General features: G+C 38.6%; 2 protein-coding genes across 2 annotated transcripts; one reads left to right on the forward strand and one right to left on the reverse strand.

Moving 5' to 3' along the window:
* The first annotated feature begins 5,866 nt into the window (after nucleotides 1-5,866).
* Nucleotides 5,867-11,550, forward strand: hp (haptoglobin). The gene is made up of 4 exons (XM_051900935.1): nucleotides 5,867-5,945; nucleotides 6,190-6,278; nucleotides 8,853-9,136; nucleotides 10,882-11,550. Exons 1-4 carry the CDS (start codon nucleotides 5,938-5,940, stop codon nucleotides 11,440-11,442), a joined length of 942 nt encoding a protein of 313 aa, XP_051756895.1. The 5' UTR covers nucleotides 5,867-5,937; the 3' UTR covers nucleotides 11,443-11,550.
* A 6,749-nt stretch (nucleotides 11,551-18,299) lies between these two features.
* sult5a1 (sulfotransferase family 5A, member 1) lies at nucleotides 18,300-23,402 on the reverse strand. Its single transcript, XM_051899999.1, has 6 exons — nucleotides 23,241-23,402; nucleotides 22,908-23,116; nucleotides 21,892-22,018; nucleotides 21,663-21,760; nucleotides 21,397-21,577; nucleotides 18,300-19,021 (listed from the first exon to the last, which is right to left on the reverse strand). Exons 1-6 carry the CDS (start codon nucleotides 23,377-23,379, stop codon nucleotides 18,897-18,899), a joined length of 879 nt encoding a protein of 292 aa, XP_051755959.1. The 5' UTR covers nucleotides 23,380-23,402; the 3' UTR covers nucleotides 18,300-18,896.
* Nucleotides 23,403-27,354: the final 3,952 nt, after the last annotated feature.

Genomic DNA, 27,354 nt, shown 5'->3' on the forward strand with positions numbered 1-27,354 from the left:
CTGGAGCTGACAATGAATCGGACTCAGGGGCTGGAGCTGACACTGAAGTAGACTAAGGGGCTGGAGCCGAAACTGAAGTGGACTCGGGCTGGAGCTGACACTGGAGCAGTCTCAGGGGTTGGAGCCGACACTGGAGCAGACTCAGGGGCTTGATCCGACACTGGAGTGGACTCAGGGGCTGGAGCGGGTGTGTGTGTGGCCCAGACACACAATGCAAGAGCCATTATGGACAGGGCACAGCTTTCTGGGCTGAGCTCTGGAGCTGGAGTGAACCCTTGGCTTGACTCTAGAGTGGACTCTGGAGAACATACTGGAGCAGACTCTGGACTGAACTCAGGGGTCTGGAGCTATCACTGGACTCTGGTCTGGGCTGGAGCTGATGTGTGTGCAGCCCACACACACAAAATGGCCAGGGCCATAATAGTCAGCGCTGCATTCTCGGGAGCTAATTCTGGAGCTAGAGCGGACTCTGGAGAACTTTCACTGGCTGGAACGGACTCAGGAACATTACTCACTGGAAGCATTGTGACCACTTGCTTTGGCAATGCTGCTATCTCTAGAAAGAATTAAGGGAAGATCTTTAATGAAAATAGAAAAAAGAAGAGGACCCAATGTTGAGCCCTGTGGTATGCCTCTTTCTTGAATAAATAAATTAGATTGTTTCCCTTGAATAACAACACTTTGTTTTCTGTTATGTGAATAAGAGTTAAAACACAATAAAGAATTTTCAGAAAAACCAACTGCATACAGCTTATCTGGTAATAAATAAGGATCAACTAGATCAAAAGCCTTCTTAAGATCAATAAAAAAAAAATACATATAAAATATATAAAATAATATAGCCCTCAGCTGTTTGGTTGTGTTTCTCCTGAGCTCCTGTATGTTTGTTGTTTTGATTAAAGCGTGAATAAGCATGACTGATGCAATTAGATCCTGCCACAACTCTCCTTTACTGCAACCAACTGTGACATGTATTTTGTTGTCCAAGTGCCAAAAATATTTCTTTGAAGTTGAAATTAATCATGAAATTGCATTATGCATGTAAATAAAACTTTGAAGCAGTTTTTTTTTTTTTTTTTTTATTTTTGCATTGTCCATGACTATCAGAATAGTGACCTATTTTTGCATAATGATCCACCAGTTGCTGCTTTAGTTTGTGCCTTTAATGCAAAAAAAGGGAACTTTTTAACCGACTGGTCTTGAAGGAATTTTTCATGGATGTTCGGTTTGAGGCGTATAGAAGAACAATAAACATATTCCACAAAGTTTGAATGTGTCCAAGACTTTTTGTATTATTTTAAACAAAACATATTTTGCTTCAGGTTTTGATTTTATGAAATGCATTTTATGAAAGGTACAACAGTATACCGTCTAGACTGCTGCTTCTCCATATTTAACTGTGCTTGATATGGCTCAGTCTAATAGAATATGCAAATAGGATGGGAAAGTTCTGCTTATTTAAATGTAATCCAGGAGTACAGCTTCCTGCAGGACCACGGCTGTTTCTGCATGTCTGAGTAAGGGAAAGGCAAAATACCCCACTTACAATATTCTCAAAAGATTAAATGAAAATGTACTAACTGACTATATTGGGCTAGACATTAATATCATCATGAATTATTAACAACCTCTCCTCTCTGGGATCAGGTAGTGTCTTGCAACTTAAATTAAATGTGAACAGGACTGAAAAATATATCTGAATGTGCCAAAGTAATCCTATTAAGACTAGGAGACTTTCAGTTCTCCTGTTATCAAAATGTTACGTATGAGCACATTCTGCCTTTCCCAAAAATAAACACTGGTGAAAAACATTCATTCTGGCAAGCATTATTAAGGGGATTACACAATTGGTACATTTCCCCAAATTTGTCATTCATGGAAGTGCAATATATAGATATGAATAAACTTTTTTAAAATTAATTAAACGGGTCATTTTTTTCTTTATTATAGTATTACATTTTTACACTTTACACTTTGTTATAGCACATGAATGAAGTACTGGAAGTGTGTGCATTTTGGAAATGAAGCCATGTCTTAATGCTTTGATGAATTTTCACATTTTCAATTATATTTTGAGTGTTTGAGATAGATAATTAAATTTTGGAAGTATTAATAAGGTAATATGTCACTTTATAAAAGTAACTTTGCCCAACAAATCTGATGAATTTTGAATTTTTAACAATTTGTCTTAATTAGAATTGTTTTTCGTAATTTGAGTCCTTTACGGGAGCAGTGAGGTCTTCAGCAGGAGCTGAAAGGTTATATTTTGAGTTTGGCTGCAGGCTAATGACGGCCAAAATGACCCACTTCCATCTCTAATACACTTGTGAGATGGCGCAGGCTACTGCATGTCATTAATAGTTAATTACATTCAAAACATTTCCATTATCTGCCCTAATCTCTCTGACCACTATACTGCACCAACACTGCAGGGCATCATACAAGTAATTAACGAGTAATTATTAAAAACTGCTCATGTGGAACTGAAGTCAATTTAAAGACTTCCTGTGAGACTTCACTGCTGTTCTTTGTAATATGAGTATTACTCTCATGAAAACGATGACCTCTTATATATCAAAAGCTCAAGTTGATTTCTCAATTTATGACCCTTTAAACTGATTCTCTGTGCACCATGGCTTTTGACTTGAGAAATACATGGAATAAAATCTGTGTACTTCTGTACAGTACAATGTACCGATACATTAGTGTTCCCTGAGCAGTCTTCACCTTCAGTAAATTCAAGATGGATAGCCAACTATAAAAGTCTTATCACCTTTAAGATGACAAGAGTCCAATCGAGCCACCCATCAAATCTCCATTAACCGACAGCAGCTTTTATATCTGGGTGGAAAGCAGAGCATTTGAGTCGCGTGTAGAACACAAAACTGACGGGAGCAGCTCTGGTGATACGATCTAAATAGATATCTTCATATCTCCATTGCTGTAAGTTACCATAACCACAAATGAAAACCTGCAACACACAATAGTCACGCGTTTGTGCAGCGCAGAGCGGCTCTCTCACACTGTATGACGTGAGAATGCAGTTCTGAGTCCTGAAAAATTACTGTTGTGAGTTTGGTTATAGAATACAGTTATACAGTTGTCACTCCCGTAAATACTGAACTGTGTGTGAGCCATTTTACTCTGACACATCGATAGGTATAGCCTATATATACACTATATTGCCAAAAGTATTGGGACACCCCTCCAAATCATTGAATTCAGGTGTTCCAATCACTTCCATGGCCACAGGTGTATAAAATCAAGCACCTAGGCATGCAGACTGCTTCAACAAACACTGAATGGGTCGCTCTCAGGAGCTCAAGCATGGTACTGTGAATTCAAGCATGGTACTGTGATAGGTTGCCACCTGTGCATTAAGTCCATTTGTGAAATTTCCTCACTACTAAATATTCCACGGTCAACTGTTAGTGGGATCATAACAAAGTGGAAGCAATTGGGACCAACAGCAACTCAGCCACAAAGTGGTAGGCCACGTAAAATCACAGACTGGGGTCAGCGCATGCTGAGGCGCACAGTGCGCAGAAGTCGCCAACTTTTTGCAGAGTCAATAGCTACAGACCTCCAAACTTCGTGTGGCCTTCAGATTAGCTCAAGAACAGTGCTTAGAGAGCTTCATGGAATGGGTTTCCATGGCCGAGCAGCTGCATCTGAGCCTTACATCACCAAGTGCAATGCAAAGCGTCAGATGCAGTGGTGTAAAGCACGCCACCACTGGACTCTAGAGCAGTGGAGACATGTTCTCTGGAGTGACGAATCACGCTTCTCTGTCTGGCAATCCAATGGACAGGTCTGGGTTTGGCGGTTGCCAGGAGAACGGTACTTGCCTGACTGCATTGAGCCAAGTGTTAAGGTTGGTGGAGGGGGGATTATGGTGTGGGGTTGTTTTTCAGGGGTTGGGCTTGGCCCCTTAGTTCCAGTGAAAGGAACTCTTAATGTTTCAGCATACCAAGACATTTTGGACAATTTCAGGCTCCCAACTTTGTGGGAACAGTTTGGGGATGGCCCCTTCCTGTTCCAACATGACTGCGCACCAGTGCACAAAGCAAGGTCCATGAAGACATGGATGAGCGAGTTCGGTGTGGAGGAACTGGCCTGCGCAGAGTCCTGACCTCAACCCGACAGAACATCTTTGGGATGAATTAGAGCGGAGACTGTGAGCCAGGCCTTCTCGCCAACATCAGTGCCTGACCTCACAAATGCGCTTCTAGAAAAATGGTAAAAAATTCCCATAAACACACTCCTAAACCTTGTGGAAAGCCTTCCCAGAAGAGTTGAAGCTGTTATAGCTGCAAAGGGTGGGCCAACTCCATATTAAACCCTACGGATTAAGAATGGGATGTCATTAAAGTTCATGTGCACGTAAAGGCAGGCGTCCCAAAACTTTTGACAATATAGTGTATATATATCTGTCTGACTGCACAAGTGAAAAAGTAGATCAACAAAAATCTGAACCACCTGAAACGAGTTGTCAATAATTCCAGTCTCACTTCCTGCACGAACCTACGTAGATTTGTAACACATTTGCACAATGCCCGTCAATGGTCTTCCATTGGCTGTCCACAAACACTGTAGTTGTAGCTGAGACTGGAAGAGTTTAGTTCATGTTGTCAATATGTCGATAAGACGCTGTTTTCAGTGCTGCGAAAGCAAATCTACTTTGATGCACTTCCAAGGTATGAGGACTCGGGCTGGAACTGATACGGTAAAACCGACGCCATCGTTATTGTTCGTATCTCTGTGTATGAAGTGCTGAAGAAGATCCGGAGCTGAAATTCAGATATAGTACTGGGTGTTTGGTTTCTGACATGTGCTGTAAGTGTTCGACCAATCACAACAGACTGAGCCATCTGACCGATCAGAGCAGAGGAATGTCTCAGAAAGGTGGAGTTTACAGAGACTGAATTCTTGATCGAGCCATTTCAGACACTGAGAAAAGAGCTGATGCTGCAATGTATATTATGAGAAAATTAAAGTGTTTTTTGACCTTGGATGGATGTAAACCTATTGTAGGAGACCTTCAAAACAAAATTAGGAACCTTTAAAATAGCATAATAGTGGCACTTTAAATTTGCAAGCATGAATCTCTGTCTAGATATTTTAAAATCATGTTACAGCCAAAATTATCTCTCAAACCCTTATTCAATGTGTTTTATAACTTTCTTTAACAATGCACATAGTGCTCTTTAAGTTTTAAAGAGCAAATCTGGGGAACAAGGTCAGTCAGAAATACCAAGCCTTTTAATAATTTAAGAATGCTCTCAAGTTCAGAAATAGTCATCAGTGGTGTTGTGAGTTTTTGTTTCAAGGTCTGCTTTTTTTTTTCGTAGCATGTTTCTCAAACATCAATTTAGTATTTTCATACCACTGTGATGCATATAGTTGTTTAGAAAGCTACTGCTTTCATAAAACATGTCAATTAATGTCAATTGCAAAGAGTCTGCTTCTGGAAATTTAATGTGCTTAAACGTATATGTCAACATTTATTAGAGTGATCAAAAGTCTCTTTTTATTGCATAATTGTATGGCACATTGCAAAACACTGATGTTGGGGTTTGCAAAATGTGGACTTACTGGCACTGCCATTTGGTGAATCAATATTTCACGCAAGATGTTCACCATTTTGCAAATACAAATGTTTTTTTCTTTCTTTCTGTGGATTACAACATCACAAAAGGGTGCTGTCTCTTGTTTAAATGCAAACTAAAGAGTAGGTCATACGCTGCCTTTGGAAAAATTTTGTACATTTAACCTGGATAGTGTCAATATTCAAACACAGATAAATTTCCCAGATTACGTAATCTGTGAGTTTAGATGTTTTTTTTGTTTTTTTTAAGGGGGGAACAGCTGTATCGAGCTGATATAAATGCCAGAAATCTCAATGACCACAAAAGGAAAAAAGACAACGTTTTCATCATGAGGTGGTAAGTTTCTGTTTTGTTCCCTAAAATGAAAATTATGTTTCAAATAATGATGTGTGATCAAGTATTGGCTTGAAAGTAATTTAAAAAAATGCATCCCTAAATGTTTTATAATTATCTTGTCTTAAAATTTACTATTTCATTTGCAATTTCATTGCAATGCATAATGCATTATTAATTAGCAGCTGTCCAAACAAGCATTCCCTTCAAATGATGTCCCTCGTTGATGACTCTTTTTTATCTCTAGGCTCTCTGTGGCTGTGCTGCTCTTGGGCACCATTACTTGCCTGCCAGATGCGTCTCTGGCTTTGGACGGAGTCAGAGAGCATGTTTCGGGTAACAAACAACCTCCTCATCAGACATGACCAATGCTCAGTTGTAGACAGCTACAGCAGTGAATCACTGAAATGCTTTTAGGGAATTTAATGTAACACAAAAAGCATTTTAAACCCTCTTTGTATCATAGGCTACCGAGTAACCACATGTGTAGTTCATCACAATAACAACAATGTTGTAAAAATATCTTAGCAAGAACATAGCAAAATGTTATAGGGGCAAGCACCACTGATACTTTATTCCAGAAAATGTTGTGCTTGCTGTTATGCGTAAAAAAGCTCACCCCCATGTCTCTACGATATTCTGAGAGGGATATGGGTGTTGTTTCAGCAAGGTGCAAACATGATTAACGTGTTTATCATGTTTTTAGCAAGATTGTAACATGATTAGCATGTTGCTAGCATGATGCTAACATGATTAATGCTGCCTTCACTGAAGCCGTACACTTTCTTCTGCCCGTAGTAACGTGCAAACTTTGCTGTCTTTATTGCAGATGAAGCTGTTTATATGTATTTGTCAGTATTTGTGAAATAAACGCACGTCTCCGACATTTACGTCCAGAAAAAACTTTTCATTTAATGTTTAATGTACTACATATTTCAGTGCCTGTATGTACAATGAAGATCAACATAAGCTTATTCTTTTTAAATATCAAAAAGTCTATTTTTTTTTTTTTCAGTTTTATTTCTTTAAATATGACATACATAATAATAAAAATTGTGTTTAATATAATACTATTTCTACATGAAGACTGCTAATGTTGTAAAAAATGTCTTCCCACCATTAATTCTTCTGAGTATTATATGTGGAAGTGCTACTTTCAGGTGTCCATTACTCATGAATAAATCTCACAAGAAACAATACCGTTATTATCATAGCCAACCAATTTCTAAAAATGAAGATTTGTTTTTAAAGACAATTTTCTTGTTATTCCAAATAGGCTAACAGATTTGTGTGGACACACAATCATTGTGATAAAACTCTGACAGCAATTCAAGGACACAACATTGCTAAAGTTTCTGCTCGCGGAAACCCTAAGCAAGGCAGTTACAGAAAGGAAATAATAAATACGTTATAAATACTTTTGGTAATACGTTAAACAGTTCGCGTTTAAAGTTATTAAAGCAATTTCCCGAGATGTCGCCAGCGCGAAGGTAAGACAGAACAACAGATCCACTGCTTTGCGGATAGGCGGAAGTTAACTGACGTCATTGTGAGAAGGGCCTATTCCGAGAACATGTGAAGGCAGCATGACATGCTGCTAGCGTAATGCTAACACAATTTGCATTTTGCTAAAATCATGCTAACATGATTAGTATGTTGTTAGCATGATGCTAAGAAGATTAGCATGTTGCTAGCATGTTTTAACAAGATGCTAATATGTTTAGCACTATGCTAACACAGTTAGAATGTTGTTAGCATGATGATATCATGTTTTAATGCTTCACTAGATGTTAGCACATGTTAGCATGTTTTTAACATGTTTTAGCATTCAGCTAAGCGATGCTAACATAATTTGACATATTGTTGCTAACAGGATTAGCATGTTTTAACAAAATGCTAATATGTTTAGCATTATATTAACACATCATTATCATGATGCTAGCATATTTTAATTCTTCACTAGACATTGTTAGCATATGTTAGCATGTTTTTAACATGTTTTAGCATGCAGCTAGGCGATGCTAAGATTTAACGTATTGTTAGCATGATGCCAACACATTTTGACTTGTTTTTATTATGTTTTGATAAATTAAGATTTTTAGCACTTAGCTAATCGCTATTAGCATGTAGCTATTCACTGTTAGTGTGTAGCATGTTGGAAGTCCTATATGCTAGCATAAGCCAAAAGAGCCAATCCCAATGTCTATACAATTGGTGCGTTCAAGTCATGTCAGAAAGATCGTATTTACAAGATAAACATATACATAAACGATCTTTGCGAGTTGGGGGCGTGTCAGTGAGAAACGTGGCAGAATACCGCAGTACTTAACAGTGACATTGTCACAACAAAATAAACTAATTGCCTGCACAAAATATAATAGCATTGTAATATAACAATATAATATATAACAATAAAGTTTACAGTGGCTTCATAAATTAATTAAAAACATAAAAAAGCCAAACACACCTGATGGATATTCTTTGTTCTTCATTGTCTAGAAGTAGAGTTTAAAAACCTTGCTGTATTTTTGTGTAGTTAATTAAGAGAAGCCATCTTACTCCGACGAAAGTGACTTGAACGCACCTGACATCGTAAACACGACTTCCCAACTTGTAAATATGAATTTCCCACGAGGACTTGAACGCACCATATGTTCTGATGCAGCTGCCAATGATGATACTCCAAAGGCTACTTGCCAGTATGAATGACATAAACCAACCCCAGTGCCTCTATGACATTCATATTTAAAAATATCCCTCTTTGGGTTTGGGTTGCTACTGTAGGATACTTAACAAATCTAACTATGAAGCATGTAATCTTCATTTCATTTTATGTTTTATTTACATCTGTAGCATGAAAAATACTACTGACAGCTCTTTAAAGAGATCTCATTCTCATTTAATGTACAGCTTACAGGATTTCTGCCCTACGTCCCAAACGAATGGTGGGGGGATCACTGACCACATCGGTCCCCTGGCAGGCAATGGTGTACCTCAGTGAAAACATACTAGATGGAGGGTTTGCTGGAGGAGCCCTGATAGCTGAGCGCTGGGTACTGACTGCCGGCCGTAATCTATTTATACGAAAAAGTCAAAATCACACAAGAGAACAAGAACCATTAATCCCAAAAGTCTATCTTGGAATCAGCAAACGTTCTGATGCAAATGCTTCTTCGGAAGTAGCTGTGGAAAAGGTAAATATCCATGCAATCCACCAAATTCCAAGCCTGCTAAGCTAAATTTGCTAAACCATGATCTCCATATATTTTGTATATAATATAAAAACAAATAAGCATTAGTTAGCATGCTAACTGATCAGCTGACTTAGCTGCTAATGTCTCTTATGGTTAGTCTGATAGTAGAAGAGCAATAGCATCGATGTTAAAATTTGTTTTATCTTTGAAACACTTGGTGGCAGTAACTTTGAACTTCTCAGGTACTTTAGGACATGCTGTTAATGATATATACCAGTGGTTCCCAAATCTGGTCACTCAAATCTGAAAACTTTTTATGCGTTTCAGCCATTCATTTACACGACAACTGTGTTTTAAAGGCCTGAAAATGTGAACTTTTGAAAACAGGTTTCAAAGTGCAAGTTTTTGAAAACGATTACCATTATCATCACCGTGTATACTATAAAAATGAAATTTGTGAAAACGGTGAAGTCATGCACATGCGTTTTATGTGTTCTTTCTATAGGCGTGTAGTGTTTCTTTACAAAGTGACATCGCCAACTACTGGCCTGGCATGCATAACAGATCTGGGTTTGACGTGTACGTGAAAAACACAAAGGATAGACATTTCAGATTTCAGTACATCGTTGTCATGTAAACATACCCTAAGATGTCTCCCTTATCAAACACACTTGATTTAACTCATCAGCTAGTAAAGACTCCAAGATCTCAAAAGAGTGTGTAAGATAAGAGCGACGTCAAAAATGTGGAGTTTTGAGGGTACTCCAGGACCAGGACTGGGAACCACTGATATATACCAAATTTTGTGCCAATACTGTATGTCAAAGTGTTTAAAAAAATATAATTTATGACAAAAATGTGAAAATGATGGACCGATGATCCCGGCAAATTCAGTATCGGAGAATTCAGCATAACCTCTATAGAGACCAATCATGATCTTCTTACAAACTTTTCAAAAGTTATGAGCAAAAATAGCCAAATTTGGCAGGTGCACTCAGGTCATGGTGCTTATGAAGCCTACCAAGTTTTGTTTTGATAGATCAAGGCGTTGCCCAGAAAGCATCTTGCTTAATTACAAGTCGAAATCATCAACTACACATCATCATACCTTTTTAAACAAAGATCAACATCAAAATTCTGTCTTGTCACTTATTATCTGAGCTAATTTTGGTAGGAATCTGACAAAATTTGTTGGAAGAATAGCGAATAGCTTTGTTTTTGTTTTTTTTAGGAAAAAAGGGGTTCAAAAGTTCAAACCCAAAGATTATCAAATTTTTTAACTCATGGTGGTGATATAGAGTAGAGCTCAAAGTTGGACATATTTCTATTCAGGGTGGCCCATGTACTGTTCACAGGGCTGCCATAGACTCCTATTTTGGAAGAATAAATGGAAAACTTACAACTACATAACAATATGGGCTACAGCACCTTCACTGCTAGGACCCTATTCATTTTCTTCAGGGCTGGAGGGTGATAAGCCTTTTTTTTACTTTGTGTATGCAGATAATTTATAGTGCCACAATTAAAAATGCATCAATGTAACTGCATTAGGAAACAGAATATTAAAGTTATGCATATGATGCAATGACATTCATGCCTTTTCTAAGAGTTAGTTTGCAAATATTTTTGGGACTGGTGTATCATGTTAACAAGTTCATTTTGTATGTACAGTTATGTCAAGAAAAGGATAAAAAAGATAACTGTTACATGCAAGCATTAATTGTTGAAATGCATCTTTCCTGCAGGTGTTTTTGCATCCAGGCTTCCAGAACACATCTGACTGGGACAATGACCTTGCACTGATCAAACTGAAGGAGCCAGTCAAATTTACTGAGTCTATAATGCCCATCCCCCTCCCTGAGATTGGAGATAATCAGGAAGAGAGGGAAGGAGAGAGAGGCATCATCGCTGGGTGGGGCTGGGGGAAAATTTTTACCCCTGCACCAGTGCTGAAGTTTCTCGCTCTGCCCGTCCAGTTCTGCCAGGGTAACTACTCAGCAAATGTTCTCGCAAGCACACCATATGTGGATAACAAACAGTTCTGCACAGGACCCAGTGAGTACCAGGAAAACGTGTGCTTTGGTGATGCAGGGGGCGCTCTTGCATTCCTGAACCCCAACACCAGTACAGTGTATGCTGCGGGCATCCTCTCCTTTGACAAGGCTTGTTCTGTGGAAGAGCATGCTGTCTACACAAAGATTTCTGCCTACCTGCCCTGGATTCATAGTGTCATGAGAGGGGATTCAGAAGAATTTCCAGCATGGCGTGCTTTCATCATGACTCACATGTTTTCAAAACAACCGTAGTATGATCTTTATGCAGTGAAAACTGCTTCATAAATATACATTTGTTTCACTGGTTTGTAATTTGCACTATTTACCTTTGTTTGAATAAAAATGGGCAATGTCATTTAACATTTAAATACGTATTTGTAACAAAAAAAGGCAATATACTGTACAATTTTAGTGCTTAATGAGACAGAGGCAAAAAAAAAAAAAAATAGCTGCAAGCAGCCATTACAGGGTCAAGCCGAATAAGGAAAGAAAAGTAAATATTTGTGGACATCTGTGATCATGAGGTTAGGATAAAGTGGTTTAAATTACATCAGTTAAACCACTTATAACATAATAACATGGTTTATAACTTCTGAGTAGTAGGTCACGCTATGACGAAACTCTGCATGCACCCTCAAGTCATGCCTGTAATGACATGTACCAAGTTTCGTGTCAATACACAAAACTTTTGCAAAGATACAGCCGCATATCCATTTTGGCATGCTCGCAGTCAAATTTGTTGATGCAGTATAAAACAATGGTTGGGTTCATCAAAAAAAATTTTTCATACAAATCGGACAAATTTTGTAGGAGGAGTTCGAAAAAGTAAGTTTTTAATAAAAAATTCAATATGGCAGACAGTAAGTATGGTACAATATGGCAAATTTGGTATCGTAGGACTCGGCATAAGCCAACAAATCTAATGAAGTAAGTTAAATGACATGTTGAATTTTTCAAATGTTATAAGCATTTTCATAATTTTTTTATTATATCTCTTGACCACTAGGGGGAGGACTTTACAGGTCCTCTCAGAACATGGCCTCGATGAATCATACAGAGTTTTTTAACAATACGTTTGTGCGTTCGTAAAAAATAGTATTTTAAGACAAAATTCTAAATGGCCGACGCCCAAAATGTCCAACCAAATAAAATTGGATATTGTTGAACTCAGCATGCCTCAAAGAATCTAAGGAGGTCATCCTCATGATTTTAGGACAAGGCATTCAAAAGTTATCTCAGCACCAGTAGGTGGCGCTGTGACAATATTGTGCATGTACCCCCAAGTCATGCCTGTAATGACATATACCAAGTTTGTTGTCAATACACCAAATCATTGCAAAGATACAGCATCAAATCAATTTTTTCATGCTAGCTGTCAAATTCTGTGACGTGCTATATGAGCACGGATTGGCTGATCAAAAATCTTTTAATGTCTTTTTGCCTGGAGTGTGAGTAGATGCTACATGCCAAATTCATGATGGAAAAAATTCTGGCTTTGAGAGCATTTTAAAGAATGGGAAAAAGGTTACATTTGCAGGTCTACATATCCCTGTCAAGTGTGCTGTGCACATCCTGTCAAGTGAAGCTAAAACATTTAGATCGCCCCCTGGTGGTACCCTGTACCCCTTAAAGGTACAGTTCACCCAAAAATTTAAATTTTGTCATCATTTACTCACCCTCAAGTTGTTCCAAACCTGTATGAGTTTCTTTCTTCTGTTGAACACAAAATAAGATATTTGAAAGAATGTTGGCAACCAGACAGTTGACGGTAGCCAATGACTTCCATGGTAATTTTTTTTTCCTACAATGGAAGTCAGTGGCTACGCCACTTGATTACCAACATTCTTTAACCCCAGGTGGCATCTGAGCCTGTTATACCACATCTCCACCACCAGAGGTCACCCTCAATTGAATATTGAAATGTTTTACACTACACGTTGTTCCACGTGTTCATTAAGTGGTCCAAGCAGGAATTTCTATAATATTTGATCAAAGTTTGTGGACTTTTGCTTGTCCACTCGCCTTTTGAGGATTGACTACAGGTTCTCTATGGGATTAAGATCCGGGAGTTGACTGGCCACGTATCCAATTATGTCTGAGCCACTTTAGTATATCTCTAGCTTTGTGATATGCCTTGTGCTCCATCATGCTGGGAAAAAGCAGGGCTCCAGTGGTTGCTCTAGTATTTTTTCTTGGGGGAAGCTAAGGGGGGGTTTAACAGTTCAAAGAGGGTGCTAAGAAAAAGTACATCAATAACTTCAGTACCCTTATTGTATTTTACTTATTTAATTTTCCATTTTACCTTAAACTATACATTTTTAAGGTCACCGTGTAAAATGTACGCATTTACTAAGCACAGTATAAATTTTGCGTAACACCTTTATTATACCTTATCAGCTCTTTAAATCAATAATGGTTTATTGAAACTTGTTGTGACAATATTGTGCATGTACCCCCAAGTCATGCCTGTAATGACATATACCAAGTTTGTTGTCAATACACCAAATCATTGCAAAGATACAGCATCAAATCAATTTTTTCATGCTAGCTGTCAAATTCTGTGACGTGCTATATGAGCACGGATTGGCTGATCAAAAATCTTTTAATGTCTTTTTGCCTGGAGTGTGAGTAGATGCTACATGCCAAATTCATGATGGAAAAAATTCTGGCTTTGAGAGCATTTTAAAGAATGGGAAAAAGGTTACATTTGCAGGTCTACATATCCCTGTCAAGTGTGCTGTGCACATCCTGTCAAGTGAAGCTAAAACATTTAGATCGCCCCCTGGTGGCTGGCTGCAGTGAAGGTCATAAACCCCGCCCTCTCCGTGTAATCAAATGGGACGTGAGCCAAACTAAAAAATCAAATTACAGTTCATATCATTTTTTTCCCGAAGGTGGTTTCTGTAATTTTAAGTAGCTAGTTCTTATCACGCTGACTTGTGTTCAAGTGTTCGTTTGTCCAATAAGTTTGGTTTTAGTTACTTATTTGATGCTATAAAAATGGGGTGTGGCATGTTTTCACAACAAAACCCGCCCAACTGCTACTCAAAACTAGCCCAATCGCATTTCATGGGCGGGGGTCCCCCAGTAAAAATAGCATTCCGGGGGGTAAAATCCACGTTTTTGGTGGGGTTTCCCTGGTAAAATTCGCATTCCAGGGGCTATCATGTTATTTGGGGTCGCTTCAACCCGTGGACATGAAAAACAACCCATGGCAACAGTGTTAAAGTAGCTCGTGGGTGGGACTTTGATACCGTGGCTACACCTCCAAATGACGTAATTGGTTGCAACTGTTTCTGGGATATTTTTATCTTCATTTTCTACAGTGTAAGGAAGTGGAGACATGTCTTTCATCAATTATTCCATACAATAGATAATATTTATCCCCTATATAACTCACAATGCACTGGACAACACAGTACTGCATTTGCTGTGATAAATTAGCTAACTATGGGACTCTTAAAATATCAATTGTATTAAACAATGGAAATAAAATTTGCTAATTTGCTTCTTTGCTGATTTCAGGGTTACGTTTTATTCAATAGTGATATTAAATTCTAAATTGTGATATTGAATTATGTAATAAAATGTTTAACAGCACATTCCATAAAAATGGTTTATTTCCTTACTGGCTGCATTTTTTTTTAATCTAGGAAAGCACCTCACATACCATTTTAGCTCATTAAACATGTAAAGCTCTGCTGCAGAATGCTACTCACCACCTTATGCTGTCAACTAGACTTTACTTTCTGTAAAGAACACTTTAAGAGCAGAGCTGTCAAGGTTATATAAGCACATATCTTGTGCATATCTTTCTGAGACCAAAAGAGCGTGTAGAGTAAATTGACTGATAAATTTCCTGAAAATCCCAAATGCTTTGGAAACGCTGCAGGTAAATGTGAAATCTGCCTCGCTCTCATCTTTCATCAGGGAGTCAAATACTTTGCAATCCTGACAAGCCACAGCTAGGTTAACCTTGAATCAAGTTCTTCTATTTACCACCAGGCATCCTAATTAATTTGAGTCAACAGATTGTGTGCAGCATGTAGCTTGTCAACAGCTCTGAACAACATCTTCTCTGAGAAAAAAAAAGATGGTGTTTTCTCAAAGGAGCATTGCTTGCAGCATACCAATGATCATGTTTAAAAAAATAAAAACAATAGACTATATCCATAGAATAGCCTATATAAGGTAGCTTTCATCACATGCTTTGGAAATTGTATTCCTAAAACTTAACAATTTAAGTGTGTCCTAAATGTAGACATTTAAATCTAATGCAACTATGAAAATCTCAATAAATAATAAAACTGAAGGGGAGCTTGTGATGAGTTGACTCCTTTCTGAGATTCCTGAAGCAACTCTACAGGGGTGAATCCAATAAACCCTTAAAGGTACAGTTCACCCAAAAATTTAAATTTTGTCATCATTTACTCACCCTCAAGTTGTTCCAAACCTGTATGAGTTTCTTTCTTCTGTTGAACACAAAATAAGATATTTGAAAGAATGTTGGCAACCAGACAGTTGACGGTAGCCAATGACTTCCATGGTAATTTTTTTTTCCTACAATGGAAGTCAGTGGCTACGCCACTTGATTACCAACATTCTTTAACCCCAGGTGGCATCTGAGCCTGTTATACCACATCTCCACCACCAGAGGTCACCCTCAATTGAATATTGAAATGTTTTACACTACACGTTGTTCCACGTGTTCATTAAGTGGTCCAAGCAGGAATTTCTATAATATTTGATCAAAGTTTGTGGACTTTTGCTTGTCCACTCGCCTTTTGAGGATTGACTACAGGTTCTCTATGGGATTAAGATCCGGGAGTTGACTGGCCACGTATCCAATTATGTCTGAGCCACTTTAGTATATCTCTAGCTTTGTGATATGCCTTGTGCTCCATCATGCTGGGAAAAAGCAGGGCTCCAGTGGTTGCTCTAGTATTTTTTCTTGGGGGAAGCTAAGGGGGGGTTTAACAGTTCAAAGAGGGTGCTAAGAAAAAGTACATCAATAACTTCAGTACCCTTATTGTATTTTACTTATTTAATTTTCCATTTTACCTTAAACTATAAATTTTTAAGGTCACCGTGTAAAATGTACGCATTTACTAAGCACAGTATCAATTTTGCGTAACACCTTTATTATACCTTATCAGCTCTTTAAATCAATAATGGTTTATTGAAACTTGTTGAGACTCCCATAGACATACTGTAGGCTACATTAGGCATATTTATTATGTCTAAGTATATATTATAACAGATAGTGAGGGCTTTAAAACTGCAGTGAGCTAAATGAAGGAATGCGCTTGTGCTTTTAAAATGCAAACAAAATGGCGTTTTAACTTGACGGCGTTTTAAAACACGGCGCGAGAAACTGACAAAGCAAACGAGATCGCAACGGTCAAAAATGCCTGTTTAACGCAATAATATGTTTAGTTTGAAAACAACCTTTTCCCTTTATTTTTCCATCATCACTATCTAGGGTTAACAAAGTGCAAGAATTTATATTAAAATCTATATAATTTGACGTTTATAATGTGAGTGAATCTACAAAATGATCCGGGTAGCTCACCAATAGCAGATGACAAGAGAACAATATTGTTATCTTCTGAACTATTCCAAGATGTGTCTAATGCCGTGTTCCAGGAAACCCATAACCCATGTTTTTCCAACTCTCTACCCGTGAAAGTGCACTGAAGCGGCAGTCAAACCCGTGACTTCCCACCCGTGAACTCATACTAGGGCCCTGTCCCAAATGGCACACTTCTATGCACTTTCGGTCTTGTGGATTTACAATGGCTGCCGCGTGCGCGTGTCCGTTAAGGCCACGAGACCGTAGGGTGTCCCATTCGTAAATTTTAGGCTTCAGAAGGGTGCTCGCGAGCGCCCCCTCTGCGGCCGATATGCGCCCTCGATGCGGCAGACTTCTTCCAGGCAGTCAAAGCGACGTTACGTCACGAAAGTGCGGACTCGTAGGAAGGCCGTGAGTGTTTAGGGTGCCATTTGGGACAGGGCCTAGATCGATGTACTCCCAGTTCCGCGCCGCTCTGACATCACATAGCCCGCGAAACAACAATGGCAGCCCTTACGGATATGGTGTTTATGCAAGTGTACAGGCAGTTTGGCGTGACTTGCCTGGAACGCTACAAAGTCGTGAGTTGTGGTTTGAAGTCGTGACTTAAGGGCGCAGTCTTTTGCTTCATATTTCATAGTTCTCCAATATCATTGCTGTTGATGAGGAGCTTAATATGATCACTATTCCTAACGGCCGACAGAACAGGAAAGCTAGTTTTTCTCAGGTGAGAGACTTTTTATTTTGTAAGAAGTTACGAAAACAACATTAGAATAATGACACTGACATATTGCCTGACAATATCTGACTGCTGATACCGAATCACGACAAAAAGTTTTTCTCAGGCACTTAACCTGTGTCTGACAGAAGTGTCAAAGCTTTTACGCATGTCTTTCATAATAAAAGTCTCGCCTCAGAAAACACTGAATTACGTAAACGTTGTTTCAACAGTGGTTTCTCCTAATTTTCTTAGTGATATTTGGCACCAGGTTATCAGGTAGTGACGATTTTGTTCTCTTCGACTCACTGGATGGAAATGGTGCCTTTTTCGAAAATGTTAAATGCGATATTCCAATTCTGCGCATGAGTTAAATTCACAACTTTGAGTGGAAACATAGCTACTGTGAATGAACTTTGTAAAACACAAAATTTGCCACTGCCAACACTTTTGGCCACAGCTGTACAGAGCGTAACATGATGTCTTTTACATATGAGATTGGCAGACTCAGCTAGAGTCTGAAATGTTGCTTCTTCCTTCCAAATGCAAATTTCAAGTGCCATCCATCGCTTCAAGTGCAGCACAGGTGCAGAAACTCGGTCTCTAAACACTTCACTCTCTTCGTTAAAGAGCATTTGGCCTTTTAGATGGGCCTCACGCTCACAAGAACATCTAATGAGCTCAACAAGTTCTTCTGCTGAACACGCTTGAGAGTGTCAGTTTTTCGTGCCACCGTTTTTATCGTCACACGACTGTCATGATCGGAATGTAATTTCACTTGATAGTAGGTTCAAAATGACCACAATTAGCATAAGAGCAGAGGTTGTCAAGTAGGTTTATGTACATTTTGTGATGTTTTTGCTTCACAATAGCATTGCACATTAATGATAATAGTATAAAAGCAAAATGAAAAATCATTGTTTCAAAGCTCTACATTGCTTTAGTACACAAAATCACACTTAAATTTTTAAATTCTTAAATTTTTAAATTCGTTATTTTGCTTTGAAAAAAATATATCTCTAACAGGTCAAACAATATAGAATATAATTCCACTCATCTGATATACATGACTGGTTTTGTTCATATAATATTATAATGTAAGTTATATTGCATCAAACAAAAATATAAAATTAATACTAATAAATTACATAAATATTGCTACATTTCTCTGAAGGTCTCTGGCTGAAACCTTATTTTTTTCAGCTTATTCACGCCAGGGCATTTCAGTGTGAAATATTAGGAACATTAATAAATGTATAATGAAGCATATTGGCAGTGATGAGTGGTTATATAAGAATAAGATCTGAATAAGATGGCGAAATCCACATAAGAAACATAAAACGCTGATAACGATAAATACAACATCTTAACATATCTCTATCTGGGTGATGGTGATTATAAATGGTTATCCAAGGCCTAAGTCTCCCTAGGGCATTCCCATATAAACATCAGAGAGGAATCTGCCATCTGTGAAGAGTAGACGTCATCAGCGAGAAAACTCTCCTCCTCAGTGAATATGTTCTTCCAGTCTCCAACTTTACCTTAAAGATATAAGGATTATAGTGTTCAGATGATTATGAAAAAGTGATCACAAGTTTGACACAGAAACACGTTTACATGGACAACTTTTGTTTCAGTTGGAATTAATTCATTAATGATCAATCCGAACGTAGTGTTTACATGAACCCCAAATAAAGCAAACTGGTCGATGTGCGTGTTTATGTCACAAGCTTCAAATCAGAGATTTTTTTTGACATGCACACACTGCTCAAATAGTTTCTCGCTGTTTGCGCCTACTAATCATTCTCCTACATTGTTTCTTTTCTTTGTTTTAAAGAGCAGACTTAGGGCCAGATTTACTAAACGGGGCAAATTAGCGTGAGAGCGCAATCCCTTAAAAGGGTGGGATTGGAAAGTTCTGCGCGTGATCCACTGACGATGCACAAATTAAAGAACATAGACACAGCCGGATCCTTTCCGTAATGACCAACACAATCTGCCAACAGAAATGCAAATTAGCGTCTGGTTTAAAGCCGGGTGAACACTGTGCGATATATAACAGTCCTTTACAATTGTTGCTTGTCAGATTGTACGAACATGATCCTCATGTCACACTGTGGGATCTCAGCTGTCATTTATGTCAGACTGTTCGACAGTCAAGACACGTTAAAAACGGATGCGCGCATGAAAACGGGAATGAAATAGTGGCTGAAGAAATCTCTAGTGTTAATTTTGATCACGGCTTGTCTTGAAAACTAAGACAATTTGACATTTGTCGTAGGAGAAATTACATTCCAAAAAAATAACATTTTAGGTTGGTCCCCTAAAGGTCCTGCAAACGTTATGGGAATGTAGTGTAGAGACCTAGAGGGAACGTCCTATAGTATTGATCCCCTAAACATTCCCAGAACATACTGAATGTCCCCCTAAGGTCTGCCAAATAATGTCCTCCAACCCTTAAAAGAACTCCACATTGTCACCGTCTCGGACCATTCTGGGAAACGTTACCAGGTGACATCCTTGACACCAGCGGGGACGTTCTGAGAATGTTCTGGGAACGTAAAATTTCCAAATAAAATATGGTCCCCTAAATGTTCAGAGAACATCCTGAATGTTCTGTGAAGGTCCACCAAATAACGTCCCCCAGCCCTTTAAAGAACTCCTCATGACCATCTCGGAACGTTCTGGGAGCGTTAGCAGGCGCCATCATTGACACCAGTGGGGACGTTCTGAGAATGTTCTGGGAACGTAAAATTTCCAAATAAAATGTGGTCCCCTAAACATTCTGAGAACGTCCTGAAGGTCCAACAAATAACGTCCCTCAAACCTTTAAAGAACTCTACATAATGACTGTCTCAGAATGTTCTGGGAACGCTACCAGGGAACGCCCTTGACACCAGTGGGGACATTCTGAGAATATTCTGGGAGCATAAAATTTCCATGTAAAATATGGTCCCATAAACGTTCTGAGAACATCCTGCCAAATAACGTCCCCCAAACCTTTAAAGAACTCCACATTGTGACCGTCTCAGAACTTTCTGGGAACGATACTAGGCAACATCCTTGACACCAGCGGGGACGTTCTGAGAATGTTCTGGGAACGTAAAATTTCTAGCGGGGTACTCTCCTCCCATAAATGTTGCGTCTGACATGGAAACTCTTACAAATGCATATGCAATAAGGTCAGCCGCAAAAATATCTGTCTATGCCTTTTCAACGCTAATTTTACACTGCGTGTCTTTATGAATAAATCCTGACATTAGTGTTTTAACACCAAACGAGGGTTTGCACTGGCGCAAACTATTAGGTAAATCTGGCCCTTAATATTTATCTATTTTGGGTCCTAATTAGGAGATGACGAGCACATGAACCGTTGTGCCGTGCTGCTTATATTTATCAAGCAGTAAAAATGCCCATTCCTGCACCCAAAACAAGGATTGGTGGGACGTTGTCATGCTCCACGTCACAGACGATGAGTGGAAGGAGAATTCTAGAATGAAACGACAGTCATTTATGACACTTTATTCAACAACAACAACAGCTCGTTCCACGCGCCATACGTCATTACGCCATTTCTTCATTATTGCACATGTGCAGTACTTTCCAGTTTAGTTTTTTCAACCCAATTAAGTGTTTACATGTCCTCTCGATCAGAATAGAAAACTTTTAAACCCTTACAATACGAATGAAATTTGAATCGGATTTGGCTAATTCATTTCGATTGACGTGGTTACATGTGACTTTTTTATTCCAACTGTGCTACTAGAATATTAGGGTTCATGTAAACGCAGCTAATGTTTACTTGTTTTTCCAACTGAATTATACATTTCATCATGCTTGTGTCAAAATATTCATTCAAGTCCATTTGCTATTCTCTCGTGATCAATAAATGATTATACTAATGTTATTTACATACCTTTCCTCATGAACTTGCCCTTGCTGTGGTCCATGATCTCCTGAGGGATGAGGGTGTAGTTCACCATGGCATTTTCCTTCATGCTATTGAAACTACAGTGCTTCTGAGCAAGGATCAGCTCATCCTCAGCTAAAGGGAACTGCAGGAAACGACTCACTTTCTGAAGAGCCCCATAAAGGTCCTGATAAAATTGAAATGTTGCAAAGTGAAACTGCTTCTTTAAGTATCTATAGTCCTATATGTGGTCACCAAATTAATGATCTTACCTGCCACATTTCCTCATATGTGACGTAAAGAAAGTTCTCAATATCTTGTGAGTGACTGGTCCAGCCCTTGACATGGTCAAACCAAGAGCCATAATGCACTGATGAATAAAAGGCACCATAAATATTGATAATAATAGGTTGTAAAGGAAAAGAAAAATGGCATATCATACAATTGGTGAAAACTCAAACTGGTGGTAATAACTGACTAATAATGTAAACATCAACTAACCTGTACCCTCCAGGAAAGCATTCAGAAACTCAGAGAAAGTCCCTGGGTCAGGCAGAAATTTGGCCACCTTGTGGAAGTGATAATATGAAACGGACACGTCTTTGAGATTTCTGGCCACATATATAACCTGAGGAAAGGCAAACATTTGTCACTTGCAAAGAAAGTTTAGGTGATTCGGATGGGACTAGTTTTCTAAACGACAATCCCGCTCGGAGCGGGGCGAGTAGAACTGGAGGGGTTACACAAGGTGCAGGTAATCAATAACCATGGAAACTAACAAGGGGAAATACAGAAACAGACACAAACAGGTGCCTTTGTGTTTTCCATGTGCGTAAAGAATTGAATATTGTGTGATTTTTCATACCACATGGTAGAACTCTTCATTCTAAACAACTTTGCCTCTAGAACTGCCACTGTCTATTGAATCGTTCATTAAATATCGGTGACTATTTTAAAAACCAACTTTGGCAAACTAGTCATATAGGTTTTTGGCTCAACCTCGATAACTGTTAAAAATCTTTAAAAATGATATATTTTCTTTGGTAAATTGCCTGTATTGGCTGTAAATGGTCTTTTCCATCTATGATGGAGATGGTTAGAGTTGCTAATTAAAACATAATACCTTTTTTACACACGTGCTTAAAGGCCTTAAAGCGCTTGAACCCCAATAATTGCTGTTCACAGATATATATTTAATTTTTTCATCGGATAACATCCATATTGAAATGCAATGAAAGCATGCAGAAGATTGGTGTTCAAACAGTAGCTCAGGTGGGTCAAAAACACACACAATGAGGAGCATTAGTTTTCTCAGAGGACCGTTGAGTTTGCCAAAAAAACAGTAGGTAATTTCCTCTGGAATTTTTTACTGAGGTTGTGTGAGAAAAAAACACAGACATGGCAGATTGAGATGGGATTAAAATCACAAAGTACACGTGAAACACATTTCTCTAACATCCTCTGGGAAAACTAATCCCATCCAAATATAACAATTTGCAGCTTGCCTATCTACTCACCTTTGCTTTGGACTGTTTGAGGGCCGGTGCCAGCAGGTGATAAGGCAGATGTGTAGTAATAATGCGAGGCCCTTTAGAGGCATTTAGAACTTCAGAGCAGTAGTACTGCTCAAGCCATGGGGCACGGGCCCAGTTGGGCTGAGTTTGGGCTATTATTGGGTCCCCTTTACTCAAAACCAAAGTGATGATTTCCTGCATCCATGTGGTTCCTATGAGCCAAGGGAAAGCAATGAATAATAATCTTGCCTGTGAAAAAGGTAGCTTACTGCACAAAATGAGATAAATTAAGTACACAACCCAATTAAAAGAGAAACTAAAGATGACGCATATTACCTGATTTCGGATAAGTGACAATTACGATATCTGTGTCCTGGAACTTAAAGTTGGTCGCATAATTCAGGGAGTCTTGGGTATGCAGGTGCCCAGGAAACATGATGCTGTGAAAGGTTTCGGTGACATCTAGTCGAGCCATGTCTGCGCGTGTGTGTCTATGAAAGGAATATAGAAAAGAGCCTGACAACAGTGCTGTACTATCAGCTTATAAAGGAAGAGAAAACGGAAGAACTCTGATGTAACAAAGGGGAAGTACAGAAGATGGGTACAAAAATTACCTGAGAAACCGGTTACTGTAAAAATTCCAGGTAAAAACTATGTCAAAGAGATGTGTTGATCTGTAAGGTAATATATGCCATTTATCTTTACAAAACCTTCTTTGCCCAGCAAACTTTTTTTTGCTTATTATAAGATCATCACATCGTTGGACATTAATTATGGACATTCTTGTTTTCAACATTCACACATACATAAGCATACATGTAGGTTGTCTGGATCTTGTGTAAACATTGCTGCACGTGCGATGTTATGATAACCAAAGCAATTATGTTTGTTGCGAAATGGGTGTATGCCTTTAAGAAAACATGATTATGTTGTGACAACACAGTTAGTGGGTCATTCGGGATTCTGTGTGTGTGTTCACGGTTCCCGTTGATGATAGAGTAACTCAGACAAGTGTGTTCATTAGAAGTAATTACATTCAAGTGTTTTCCATTTGATCATCAAAATGAGTGGGCTGACTGAAAGCAATGTTTTCAGCATTTTCAGATGGCAATAAAACTGGATAAAAAAGACGGTGATGTCCAGAGCTGCTTTTCCCAAAAACATTGTAAGCCTAATTTGATCGTAGAACAATTGCCACCAATGGTCTTTTTACGATCAACTTAGGCTTACAATGTTTTTGGGAAACACAGCCCAAATCAGTTTGTTAATCTATGCAATAGGAAATGAAACCAAACACATATTTAAATCATTCGCCTTTAATGAGGAGGATGACAAGAAGAGATCTGACGTTGTGTTAAAGGGATTGTTCACCCAAAAATAAAAATGATCCCATAATTTACTCAGCCTCAAGCCATCCTAGGTGTATATGGCTATCTTCTTTCAGATAAACACAATTGGAGTTATATAAAAAAAAAAAACCTGGCTCTTCCCAGATTTGATAATAATTGGTTAATAAACAGTAATGGCCGAACGCAAGTAGAGTTCCAGCGGAAGAGTGACCTCTGACCCAACACATGACATAGGATGTAGGAGTATCCTAAGCTTGGACGCCTCTCAAACAAATATGGATGGCCAACAAACTCAAGCTCCTCTTCTCTTATCACGAAATCCACCAACATTTCTCTTTAAAAAGTTTCGTTTTAGACTTCTAATTCGTGACCGGTGTTTTGTTTTGCTCTATCCTCTGCGCTTCTGCGTTTGTCAATACTTCATGCGTCGGGTCAGAGGTCACTCTTCCGCCAGAGCTAGACTCGCATACGGCTGTTTTAAATATGGATATTTTTCTTAAAAAAACGCATCGCTTCACTTCAGAAGGCATTTATAACCCCCCCTGGAGTCATATGAAGTATTTTATGAAGGATGGATGCGCTTTTTGGAACTTCAAAAACTCGGGCGCCATTCAATCCCACTACAAAGAGCCAGGATATTTTTTACCATAACTCCGATTGTGTCCGGCCAAAAGAAGAAAGTCATATACACCTAGGATGGCTTGAGGGTGAGAAAATCATGGGATATTTTTCATTTTTGGGTGAACTATCCCTTTAAGACAATACGAGTTAAATACGAGCAGACAGAGGACAACAGAAATGGAGACCTAAAAGAAAAAATGACAAAGAGCAAGGAGAACCAAAGTGTGGAAAATCAAACACAACTTTGCAACTACATGTCAACTAACCTGAACCCTAACCTAACAGTCTACTAATACTCTAATGACTGCTAGTTGACATGTAGCTACTTATAGTTAGTAGAATGTCTAAAGTGAACCATCAAAGCAAAAGTGTAATTATTAATGTCTTTATTGTATTGTTACATTAAATGTAACAAAAAAACAAGTTCTATTCAGATGTAAATAAACAAATTCATTAATAAACAGAAGTTGTCAAGCTCATATTTTTAAAAATTCAACCACCCTAAAAAACAAGAAGCACTTAAAAACAGACATGACAAATCAACCGATGTGTGAAGTTTCATATAGTCTAGCGCTGCCTGTACACAGTCACACCATAGTGGCTAAAGACACAAAAACATCAAGCTTGACTCTTTGAAATGCAGAAGACTGATCAGGTTACACATTAATTTCTCTCAAACCGAAATGAATATTTTTATTATTTTGCACTGCCTTCTTAAGTGTATTGCATATTGTAAAGCAATTACATATTAGATAACAAGTATATCAAAGGTTTATATGTTCAAATCGGTCTGTTCTTTTATTTCAAGAATGGTGCATAGTTTGAGACAAAAGGAAGTACAAAAAAAAAATGCTAAAAAAGATCTGTTTGCTGTATTTGAGTCAGTTTTTGGCAGTGGGGTTGTACAATTCACATGCAAAAAGATCTAGAATAGATACTATTTGTTTCACTGCCGAGATGATGGCCCAGTCAGTTTTATGGAAAAATAAAATTACCTTATGATTAAAATTCAAGATTATAGCATATTTTTCATTATCCAAACACATTCCATAAACGCCGCTTCTTGGTTTTGCGTTAGTTATTTAACAAGAAAAATGCAGTGATAGGGAAGAGTAATGTGAAGAAAAAAGGCTTTTCTGATAAGTGTGAATAGTTTTGTACGAGCAGAAATATATTATGAAACATTTTGTCATTCAGTTTGTGTCAAGAAAAACACTCATGACTGAAGCTCAGGGCTTTAAACGGAAGGTTGCTGGATCTACAGTCACAAGAAACAAGCCATGAGTCATGACCATTATGGCCTTCAGTAAGCTGCTTTAGATAAAGTGCCTGACCACCTGATTATGACTCATGTTGTTGTGATATAACTTTATCAATTCAAAATTTTCTCAAGGTGAAGTGTGAATGTCATTGTGAATTTGTCCCCATATGCCCTCATTCGTCTTTATATATAGTTCACAACATGAGAAAGTAGTGAGCAAATTCAGACACTGCTGCAGATATTGTGGAAGGACTATGGAGCTGTTGCCAAAACTATTTCTGTCGCACACTATTTAATTTCGACAAAAGCCTAACAGTGCATAGAGCTCCGAAGTTGTTAGTCAGTGGCATTATTTGCTTCTGTTGAAGCCCTCAGCCAGCGCTATTTCAACTTAGTTTTAAAATAATCATGTTTAATAGCATGATTCATGGTGTAAAACTACATTACCCATGATGCTGTACAGAAAATTCCACCAGTCAGAGTCTCCACAAGATATACACACCAAAAGATCTCCTTAGCTCCACCCACTGCAATGAAGCACTGCGAATTACGCAATCGAGTCAATCTCCTTACAATCTCAAAATATTTGTACATATACGCATATTTTGCAATAAACTTAAAACATATTGTTTATATACATCGATCAGGCGTAACATTATGAGCACTGACAGGTGAAGTGAATAACACTGATTATCTCTTCATCACGGCACCTGTTAGTGGGTGGATATATTATTCAGCAAGTGAACATTTTGTCCTCAAAGTTGATGTGTTAGAAGCAGGAAAAATGGGCAAGCATAAGGATTTGAGTGAGTTTGACAAGGGCCAAATTGTGATGGCTAGACGACTGGGTCAGAGCATCTCCAAAACTGCAGCTCTTGTGGGGTGTTCCCGGTCTGCAGTGGTCAGTATCTATCAAAAGTGCTCCAAGGAAGGAACAGTGGTGAACCGGCGACAGGGTCATGGGCGGCCAAGGCTCATTGATGCACGTGGGGAGCGAAGGCTGGCCCGTGTGGTCCGATCCAACAGACGAGCTACTGTAGCTCAAATTGCTGAAGAAGTTAATGCTGGTTCTGATAGAAAGGTGTCAGAATACACAGTGCATCACAGTTTGTTGCGTATGGAGCTGCATAGCCGCAGACCAGTCAGGGTGCCCATGCTGACCCCTGTCCACCACCGAAAGAGCCAACAGTGGGCAATGTTCTGCTGGGAAACCTTGGGT

Source organism: Ctenopharyngodon idella, chromosome 7 (assembly GCF_019924925.1).
Source record: "Ctenopharyngodon idella isolate HZGC_01 chromosome 7, HZGC01, whole genome shotgun sequence".
Classification (NCBI taxonomy): domain Eukaryota; kingdom Metazoa; phylum Chordata; class Actinopteri; order Cypriniformes; family Xenocyprididae; genus Ctenopharyngodon; species Ctenopharyngodon idella.